The sequence below is a fragment of the Aulonocara sp. 'chitande type north' Nkhata Bay genome, linkage group LG3 (assembly GCF_057382095.1).
Source record: "Aulonocara sp. 'chitande type north' Nkhata Bay isolate Kocher_YH1m ecotype deep benthic linkage group LG3, A_spYH_male_GT1.1, whole genome shotgun sequence".
Classification (NCBI taxonomy): Eukaryota; Metazoa; Chordata; class Actinopteri; order Cichliformes; family Cichlidae; genus Aulonocara; species Aulonocara sp. 'chitande type north' Nkhata Bay.
This window is the reverse complement of record NC_141346.1, coordinates 30,742,391-30,753,542: the sequence shown is the minus strand read 5'-3', so window position 1 is coordinate 30,753,542 and position 11,152 is coordinate 30,742,391. Positions and strand designations below refer to the sequence as shown.

Sequence of the window (11,152 nt, the reverse complement as noted above, 5' to 3'; positions counted from 1 at the left end):
GCTTGTTATAGTGTCACTACTAGTGAAGTTTTCTACTCAGCTTCACTTTTAAAAGGTAGAAATTTGTTGTGTGGATCAAGTGCTGTTCATCTTCTTTCGCTGTAGGGGTCGCCACAGCTCATCATATGTTTCCTTTCACGCTATCATTGGCATCACACCTCTGCGTTGGGGTATGAGTCTCGCTACGGCTGGGTCTCAGGTACAAATCCCGTACGAGCCCTGGCAATCTTGCGTCAGGGTTTCTTCATGTAGTCTGTGCATGTTATCAAGTTATGTCATGTTATCATGTTGTGTTTAACACAATGTGCATGTCCCGTATGTGCACGTCTGTGTGCCCCCAGTACAGGTGCAAATGTGCGGGCGAAATTCCAGTTTTATTTTGCATAAATGAAATGTGCAAAACACAATTTTAAAAATCTGAGCAAACAGAGGTCTCCTGTTTTCCAACGTTTTCCTGGAAAACAGGTAATGTGAGGTTCACACACAAGGGTACAGATGAAATTATGTCGCTGCTAATTAAGTAAAAAATATTGAGGCCAGACAGAGTTCGTCATGCGGAATATTTGTGACACTTTTATTGGATTTGTTACATTTGGTACCGGGCTGGCAGCATGGTCTCTGTGGCGCAATCGGTTAGCGCGTTCGGCTGTTAACCGAAAGGTTGGTGGTTCGAGCCCACCCAGGGACGGCAGTTTTTGCTAGAAATGTTAGATAGGGGTTAAAAGCAAGCCAAACAGCTTTGCGATAACACAGATACGTCCTGCTTGGTTGGGAATTAACAGCTGGCACAAACGTTGTCTAATGTTGTGTTTTCTCTGAGGTCATCTGATTAACTAAGTAAAACTCTTAGATCATCTAATTTAGCTTTCTGTGAGAATACCATGAGTAATTAACAGATCACTACTAACCACTAATTCAAAGCCACTTCCTGACATAACAGGTTTATCCAGGATTTGATTCTTACAAAGTGAGAATCAAATCCTGGACATAGAGTCACAAAGGCCTACCGTAACTTTCAGCAGTCTAAAGAAACGTTCTTAAACAGAAGGAAAGTCAAGCATACACAGTGGGTCAGCTGCTCCATTTTCCAATCAAAATGTAAATACATCTTTTTATGTTATACATGATTCATTATGTAAACAAATAACAATGTGGGAGAAACTCTAATTATGTCAGCCTCTCCGGAGAGAGGAGCATTTATAGGACCAATATCTTCTAATTAAAGTGATTGAAGATGTTGGGTGATGCACACAGTGTCGTTAACAGATTAGAAACATTCACAGCAGTACACACACGCATACACACACAAATTATTTTTATCCCTGCTCCCTCAAGTCAGCATGCTTCCCGTAAGCTCTCTACGTGCTCGCCCTAAATGTGTAGATGACTGCAGCGCAGTGGGTAAAACTATAAATAGAAGATAAACAAAATCCCCCCATGTCTGTTTGCAGCTTGACCCCATTACTGAACATTAGCAGGATTTTTTCATATAGTTGTATTATTTACTGCATCATATATAAGCTTCTGCTGAAGGTTTAGTTAGTAGAAGAGAAGCAAATTCCAATAAGTCACGAGTTCAAATTCCTTTGCTGCCTTCTCTCATTTGTGAGTTGGTAAAACTTTAGTCATGCGAGGCAGAGACTGGAATGAAGCCAGTCACATGAAGAGTCTTAATCTCTAGATTGCATTGTGATTCTGTTCACTGAGTCGAATAACATTTAGTGTTTGACTCAATGATAATTTATGCATGGTGTAAAGTATCACACTCATTCTTAGTCTGACTTTATTTGGAATTTAAAAGTGTATTCATCTTATCCCAATATCTTCATCACACACCTTGGTGTCCCCTTAGAAGAAGGTCTGGTCATGTTTTCTTACACTGCTACCCCCAAGACCCAGACAAGCAGAAACAAGGAAATTGATTGACTGATTTTTCTTAATTGCATTTCTGCATTAAAACGTAAGTGGAAACATAATTTTGCATGGTTATTTTCTGAAATATTCAGAAAAATTCTCTCTCTCTCTCTCTCTCTCTCTCTCTCTCTCGCTATATATATATATATATATATATATATATATATATATATATATATATATATATATATACACACACACATTTGAAATTCCTGATGATATGAACCAAAGCGTTCTAATTTGGACTTATTACTCAATAAGGTCAGATGGTTTTTCGAGTTGGTTTTGAAGTTGGTTCAACTGAGTAATTTGGCACACCTCAGCCTTATTCTCAGTTTCTCTTCCTTAAAAATGACATGCCAATCTTTGGCTAACTGCATTTTAGGAATCACCTTGTTGGCACAGCGCTGTTGTTTTATGCTTGTCAAACTGTGCTATTTTTGACATTTACCTTAGATTCAACTAAAGAAACAAAATTTTTTGTTTGTTTTGTTTTTTGTAATTTATTTTGCAACACTTTGTGTTGACTCAACACTGGCTCATTCACTTTCTCTGAAAATTGTCAGGAACAAGGAATGGGCTTAAAATGAGTGAAACAGCAGTTAATCTTCTGTCCCTTGAAGTGGACAGAAGGTCTAGTTTGATCGCAGTTATAGGATGGTTGAGTGAGACAGAAAGGATTTTCCTCTGAACTGTGGAGGTGGAGCCATGCTTAGAGCTGTTAGGAGATGAGGTGGAGGTGGAGGAAGGTCAGACACAGGACATTCCAGGTTTTGAGGAGCCGGGGGAAAAGCAAATTAATGACCCTCAAACTTCATTATGGATAAGAAGTATTGTGTGAGCCAGGACTCTGAAGTTGTGGGATTTGGTTTCTCAGCTGCCATATAGAAAGGGAGCCATCGTTCCATGACAGCCTTGTTGCACTCTGTTTAAGACAGTTCTCTCTTTCCAGTAGCCTTTATTAAAGTCTATTCAATTCAACTCCTTATTTATATAGGGACAAATCTACACAGTCTCTTCAAGGCACTTTATATAAAACCAGAGCAATCAGACCATCCCCAAGAATAAGCACTTGACGACAGTGGGAAGGAAAAACTTCCTGGGCCTTAGGACATAAATAGAAACAGTTTACTTCAAAACTACAAGTGCATATTAATTTCTTTTAGGGGTGGGGTTGGAAGAGGTTAAGCCAAGTTGTATTTAGCATTGTCCTTGTTATTCAAGGCTTTTTTGTGATATTGCTGCCTTCTGCTGGACAGTTGGGTGTCCCAATAACTTTCATTCTGAATTAACTTGACTACACAGAAGGTCTCTTTAGTGTACTTCAACTCCTGGAGCGATTGGTGGGGGGAGGGGGGGAGGGGATAATTCATGAGAAATCCACAGATTGTGACAGTGAACCCAGCAACTATAGTTGCTCTACACCACCTTTAAAGATCATCTTTGATTGTACTACATCTTGCTCTGTTGCATCTGCATCGACTGGCACATTTTCTAGCCGCCCATGTGTTGGTTTAAGTTGGCAGTGTTTGAATGCTGATTCTGTTGAGGTAAAAAAAAACTAAAGGCCATTGTGTTTGTGTGTGTGTGCATAAGTATGTGTGTTTGTGTGCCTTACTGGCCCTTTAAGCCAGCTGTGATTGAAAGGACAGTGTGTGTGTGTGTGTGTTCCTGTCTAGCTATCTTTGTGAAGATCGAAATCTTCATTCTACTATACTTGTGAGAACCAACAGTCACTTGTGAGGACACACTCACCGGTCCTCACAAGTTTGAAGGCCTTTTTGAGGCTCAAAATGTCATTTTAGTGTCAGGGTTACAATTAGGTTATGGTTAGGTTTAGGGTAAGGGGCTAGGGAAAGCATTATGTCAATGAAGGTCCTCACTAAGATAGCTGAACAGGCTTGTGTGTGTGTGTGTGTGTGTGTGTGTGTGTGTGTGTGTGTGTGTGTGTGTGTGTGTATGAGTCAGCTATAGTGCACTATGGTCTGTGCTACGTTTGTCTCGCGTCTGTGGGGAGTGAGGGAGACAGCTGAGAGCTGCAGATAGACCACTCGCTCTCTCAGTTCTGACTCGTGTCTCTTATTCTCATTTCGCCCTCTCTCTTTCACTGCCATGGATCTCTTTTTATTTTAAGGATACTTTTTCTATATTGTCACCCTCATATGGATCACAGTGTGCTTCTTGCTCGGATTTGACAGCTGTGTGTGTGTGAGCCATGCTACGCGTGTTCATTCTGTGTGCAGAGCGGTTGCAAACGCCGGACGATGACATCAGTGATGCCTACTGCAGCGTCACCTATGAAGGTATGGACGGCTTGTTCAGGGGGCCTGAAGGGAAAAAAAACAGCTGAGAAGTTATTTATTTGAAAGTGACCTCTGATTATCTTTCATGGGGTGGGGCAGAGAAAGAAGAGCTTACAGGAAAAAGAGACAGACCTAGAGGAAGAGGGAGAGAGAGGAGATGAGGATGTGAGCAACATGAAGAGTTAAAGCAGTCCAGAAAGTATGCCGACTGTGTTTCCAGTAAAGCACTTCTGTGTTTATAGATACCTGCAGTCTTTCAGCAGAGTTTATCTTATGAGGCGCTTCCTCGCTCGGCTTCAATTGCAGCTTCAGTTTACACTTCAATTTAAAGTAACATCCAGGTTCTTATATTTAGGTGACCTGATAAAAAAAAGAAATCTTGTTAAATGAACTGAGATTTCACACAGTCATGGTCTACATAAAACAAAGAAGTTATTCTTGTACATGACAAATGTCTGACTGTCTCTTTTGTGCTCCCATGAAATTGCCATTTGTGGTTATGAGTGATCTGTCGTGATAGCCGTTGGCCTGATAGTCTTGAAATTTAATCCACTCATTCACTTCCCCCCTTAGGATGAATTATAATAGATCACTGCAACATTTCAACTGTCCAATAAATTGGTTTAATTTATTGAGCAAATTCTAGCTTACCTTCTAACAAGTTTAAAAACTTTGGTAAACATTATACCTACTAAAGACTTGTATGCTAATGTTGTTACTGTTAGCTGTTATCTTTAAGTAGAGGAACTGAACCCTGAGCCTGAAACCTGAACAGAAATCTGAAACTTCAATTTTAAGTTAAAGTAGAGTGCATTTAATTCCACAGGCCTCAGGTTTACAACCAAATACCAGCAACATTTTGTCCTGTATCGTCTGTAAACGCTGTTTAGTTGTGATTAGCAGATGCTAAGTAGCATGCTAAGGTTTGGAATTGGTAACCATTACCATAATTATTATTCTGTCCTATTATTCTGAAACATTTGTATTATTTGAAAATTAATTAATGTAGATTCAAGATGTGTAGAGTTTTCCATGGATCTCTTTTGGATCACACTTTTCTATGTGCCTACAGGTCATTTCAAAGAGCTTGATGTTTAGCTGCAGAGCATTCAGATGTAACCTGACTTCAAATCTGTTAGTGCATTTCTGTACTTTGTGCCAAAATGGTGTGGAGTACAGAAGTTTCGATCTAATTTCAGGACACTGGAGGCACACTTAAAAATAATAAAACCAGTTCATGAAGGATTCATTTAAAGCCCCAAAAAGCAAACACAAAACTCAAATCCAGAAATAACCAAGGCACAACACACTTTGCCCAAGACTGAAGGGACAGCAGGGCTATTTATACACCGAGGGCTGTTAGGCACTAAAACGATTGTAATGACTGAAGTCCGTATTCACTCCTGTTAACAGGACTGCAACACATAAAACATAGAAATACCAAGGACCACAGCATTTTGTCATTCTGCTCGAGTGTTCAGCAAAAAAAGACTTTTGGACTTTTATGGACAAAAATATTTTATGTCTCAGCCGATGTAAAGCTTGGATAACTTGTTACTCTGAGCAAATTTAAAGTATCTGGAACGTTTGTCTATGTTCAAATTAACAGTAAACACACTGGTACTAATCTTGTATCCCAGCTGAGGGAAGTATTTTATTCATTTATTTATTCATCATTTGTTTGCTTTTAACATTTGGTTTGTTTTTTGAAAAGACTGTTTTGTCTTAAATGTGTCATGAACTCTTGACACTATGACTATGCACAAATGTTTCCCTGTGTGATATAGGCCACACACACACACACACACACACACACACACACACACACACACACACACACACACACACACACACACACACACACACACACACACACACACACACACACAACTTCTGCAAGTCCTCTTTGCAATCTGTTTCAGGACAAACAAGTGTATTAGACTCGAAGTGTGTTATTGTGCATTCTTTTGTTTTAACGATTTCTGCTTGGTTTTTCTAAGCAAAGTAAACTTTTTCACTGGAAGCACAAAGATTAATGGGGACTGTTAACGTTTAACAAAAATTCTTAATATAGTAGTGCTGGTATAATTATTTCTGTTAGGGTTTGGCTAGCAACAGACCACTTTGATACTTAAGTTTTCATCCTTAAGTAATAGTCACTCAAAACTATAAAGTTAGTGTAACTTGCCTCTCTTAAGTTAAAGTGAGTTATTTTTTCTTTTGAAGCAGTGAGTTTCCAGTCATCCATCCATCATCTTCCAGTTATCCATAGAGGATCCCAAGGCATTCCTAGGCTTATGGGTTCTTTATTTACAATGGGATATTCCAGCTGAATGTCTGGAAATCACCCTGAACAGATGGATGAGGAACCTCAACAGTCTCCTTTTAACATGGAGGAGCACTGGTTTCATCATACAAAACTGCAGGCTTCTATGCACACTTAAAAATGGAATGATGACTTCCTGAAAGCAAAAAGATGAAATGCTTGGTTCTATGTCTTTGGCTTGAACAAATGAAAATATTCTAATATTCTAATATGGATCACAAAAAAAGAGTTAAATTTTCCAGCATGCAGATAGTTTATCCTGTCTTGAGGTCGGCAACATTTGCAGGTGAAATTCATGTCTAGTTAACCCTTGGAGACGAGAGATTTTGCAGTAAGTGGTCAATCAGAAATTCATATTTTCTATAGATGTGGATCTGATGTTGTGCTGTATAAAATGTTGCCTTACATAAAAGCTGCAATATAGTTTTATTGGAGAAAAACAAGTGATGCTCTTAGGATCAAGCAGTTCTTGCACAATCTTTAATGCATCACTGAAATCACTGTCTTTAAAATGTGACCATTTGGCAGATTTAAATGCCTGAATCATAGTAATGGTGAAACAACATAATCAGACTTTGTGTAATTATCAAAATTTGCAATACGATATAGTCTCCTGCATGCAAATGAAAAAGTGGTCATTACTGTGGTGGGTTAGGACAAAAACTCTGTGGCTGCTCAGTGAAAACATTGACGAACAGCTGAACACTCAGGTTGTTGTTGAGCTTCTCCTCCTCACTGATACAGTGGAACCCCGACTTACGAAATTAATTCATTCCCGAGGCTCTTTCGTAAGTTGAAAATTTTCGTAAGTCGAAGCACCCATCGCGTCTTTTGAGTGAACGATAGGCTATAGGCTAATTGCTAAGTGCAACAACAATACGTCGTTCAAGTGTAACAGCAAAGCGCAAGTATGAAAGCCAAGGGGGTTGTCACATGATTCGGAAGGCATTGTGAGCATTGTAGGCATTCTGGGCTCAGCCAATCAGAGCCAGCAGATTTTCGTTAGGTGGGCATTTTGCCGTAACACGGGAAGAAATATTGCCGTTAAGTGCCTTTGTAACTTGAATTTTCCGTTAAATGGGGTATTCGTAAGTCGGGGTTCCACTGTATCTGACACTTGTTCTGCTTTAACTCATCTGCTCCCCCTGATAGCTGAATGCTGTCTCTGCTGTGTCTGCTGCATCTGCTCCTAAAAACTGCTGCATCATTTCTTTGAATCAGTAAGGCCTCAAATGCTACTGAAGAAGAAAGGATAGTAACAGATACCCTGGTTTGGAAAGTGTAAGCTCATTAGATTATTTCGATCGTTTCTGTCCTAGCATCATCTGGTTTCTCTGCAGTGAGTCTAGGATTGTGTAAAGGCAGGAGACTGGACCTCAGAAATAAAAAAAATGCAGAGACTTTCATCTGGGAATGAATAAGGGGAATTTTATTGCACTAAATCAGATCCTACATTAACACAAAAATCAACTGACAAGCATACCACATTCACTGTGTTGTAAAGTCAGGATGGCTAACATGGTACGAGAGCTAATCACACATCAGGCTGATAAAGAGCATTGTAATTTAATGGCTCTATAGTGTAGCTGGTTTAGTTCAGCACTTAAACGTGAAACCACAACCTCTGAACCTAATGCAGCAGTGCGGGTTTGATTCCATCATGAGGTCCTTTGTCTTTGTTTTCAGCCAGTTACTTCCAGTTTTAGTTTGATTCTTTGTTGTCTCGTGTGCCTTTAGTTTCACTTCCCCTTGTCATCTTGAATAGTTTCAGCTGTCTCATAGTGGAAATGCATGAACGTGCCTGCATTCCTTTGTTGTGTCATACTGTGTTCCTCCCATGTTAGTTCAGTTAGTATTTTTTCCCTGCTGGTGTCGGCTGTATTTTTGATCTTCATTATGTTGTATTCTAGGTTATCATCTCCCTTTTCGTTCTCTTTAAGTAGTGATGCAAAAGGCAGGTCTGAAGCTATTTTGCTGGAATTTTACAGGGGTAATTTTATATACGCATAAAATAAACTGAAACTGTGTTTGAGTTAATCATATAATCAAGTGTAATTAGATCTGCTGACTGCCTCAGAAGAACAAGATGTGTGAGCACAGGGCAGATGAGAGGATGCTGCAGGAAAAGAGAGGAACAAACAGACAAGACACAGACTGACATGGCTTAGTTCATCAACACGGTTTACCTACATATGTGAACTTCCTTTAAATTTTATTTAAGATCAGAAAGTTTTCAATTACATTATACTTACGTGTTCAGCTTCCTTACAGTTTGATAATGGTAACAAAGCAGAGTTCAGACAGTTTAATCTATTACTAAATTTACTTTAGATAGTGAGATAGAGTGCATACAATTTAAAAAAGCAGACACCAAGTATGAGAATTTGATGTTACTATAGAGAACTATGAGAGGACTATTTTGAGAATATGGGTTCAGATGACTGAAAAGCTGTTTAATGTAGATGTTTAAAGGTGATAATTAGTTACACACACAAAAAAGTTTTGGGTCTGTTTTCTTTGAACAGCTGGGTACATTTGTAGGTACCAAAGTTCATATTTACTCAAGTGCTGGTCTCAAAACTCTCAGTAACATTTTATCTTTGCAGGTTGTTGCAGTTTATTTTCTGGCATGGTTCTGGGTCGCAGTGTTTATGAATCTTTTTTGGTTATTGTTGTTGATCTCAAAGAATGGGTTACATTTACTAGTTTAGTTTTCTTGTGCTTTTGAGTTTTCTGATTGTACTATCATCTGTTGTGGTTCAGATGATTTTAGGTTGTTTAGTTTCATGTCCTGTCCTTAGTGTCTCCTGTGGAAGTCAGTCTTGTCTCCATGTTTATTTACATCTCTGTTTCTTTCTCTTTCGCTCTCTCTCTTCTTCGCCTCAGTCATGTCTCTGTGTTCTGTCTCGTTACCTGTTCTCATGTTCGTCTCTTGGGTGTTTCATTCTTTTTCTCTTGAGTCGGTCGTGTGTTTGCATGTTTGTTTAACCTCATCTTAGTGTCAAGTTTGCATGTCCTTGTCTGCGTCTCGGTGTTCGTGCTACTTCCTGTTTTATTTTGACAGTTTTTGTCTCTTGTGTGTTATGTTCAGTTTTGCTTCCTCTGTCTAATTACGACCAATTTGTTCCCGCTGTGTTCAAATGTGTTCCCTGATCTTCCTGATCACTCATCAGTGTATATATTGTCTCTATTTTCCTCTGTTTTTGTCAGTGAGTCTGTTCATCTACAGCTATGATCCTGGTGGCCCAGGGGTCCCAGTGTTTTCCCAGTTCAGTGTTTCTTGATTAGTTCGTCATTCAATCTGATTTTCTTATTTTTATGCTGTTTTGCCTGTCAGCCTGAATAAACGGCTTGCCTTCTGTTAACTCCAGTCTCCACGCATCTGCATTTGGGTCCTCTCGCTGCTCCACTCAATCTGCTGCTGCAGATCATGACACTTTCTTGGATGCATGCTGATAAGTATAGTCTTATTTGTTTGTTTAAATTGAATTTTTCTACTTTCCTAAGGGTTCTGACAAAAAGGCCTAGAGACCGGTTGGCAACTGGCATCAACCACACATCCTTAGGGACAAACAAATTGAATGACCGGTTGGTGTGTGGTTGCTGACAGTTGCTAGGTGGTGATGTCTGCAAAAAGGTTAGCAGATTCACACCCATAATTTTCATTTAAAAACAAAAAAAGTACATTTGTCCTGTAATAGACAGCAATGTCAAGCAAACAATCACCAGTAATTTGGGGAATAGACATTTTCCCCTGTGGTTGTCAGGGGACCATTGTGTGAACTCTAGGGTCATGTGACTGAAACAAAAGGTTTCATAGCAACCTTAAGCACACGCTTGCCAACTGGTCAGGACATACATATTTTTTTTTAGCCTATTAAGAATTGGCTTAAAGGGGTTGCTGACTGGTCTCTAGGCCTTAAGTACAGATAATAAACACACTGGTGTAACTAGCTGCTCTTGAGTAGTTTGTACTTGAACTTATCAACTTTTAAGATTGCGTATAATCAGCTTCAAAGATCCAAAGTTATCTTAAAGGATCAAAGAGAAATTTACTTCACATGGGACACACTGAGTCGAGACTGAAGGCAGACAGAGATGCCCCAAAGTAAAAGAAATCACAACTGTTACTATTACAATATAAAGAAGAACTGATGTAAGATGAAAACATTTTGGACATAAAGTATAACATTGATACAGCAGCACGGATACACTCCGGCAATTTTCAACATTTAATCAGAGGGTGAAATTTTGTATCCTGAAAAATCAGATGAAACTCAGCTTTCAGTTACTGAATAAGAAGCATACTGACAGCCTACTTCTGTTAGTACTTCTCATGCAGATGACTAGTTTATTTTCTCACCACTTTTCATAAAATACCATTTTAGAAATCAATTATAAATATATTATTGTAAAGCTTGTGTTAAAAACCTTTCATTAAAAAACAATCCCATGAACTAGTTGCACGACAGCTTGTAGGACCCTTTTATTAACAAGTGACTCATAGATTAACAATATTTCTTATTGCTTTATTGCTCAACACCTCATATTTTTTTCAGAACATTTCAGTATAATGTTTACATTATGAGGAATAACTTATTGGAAGGTG

General features: G+C 38.9%; 1 protein-coding gene and 1 non-coding gene across 4 annotated transcripts in view; both read left to right on the top strand.

The window, feature by feature from the left end:
* Positions 1 to 614: 614 nt before the first annotated feature.
* On the top strand, positions 615 to 688 carry trnan-guu (transfer RNA asparagine (anticodon GUU)). Its single transcript has one exon. It is a non-coding gene; the product is annotated as a tRNA-Asn (tRNA).
* Positions 689 to 3,919: 3,231 nt separating this feature from the next.
* Positions 3,920 to 11,152, top strand: part of dysf (dysferlin, limb girdle muscular dystrophy 2B (autosomal recessive)) — a 104,442-nt gene continuing 97,209 nt past the window's right edge. For all 3 annotated transcript variants that reach the window (XM_086276048.1, XM_086276049.1, XM_086276040.1), the window contains exon 1: positions 3,920 to 4,217. In XM_086276048.1, coding sequence (XP_086132174.1) covers positions 4,130 to 4,217 — 88 coding nt within the window. In that variant the 5' untranslated portion in view covers positions 3,920 to 4,129. The remainder of the gene's footprint in view (positions 4,218 to 11,152) is intronic.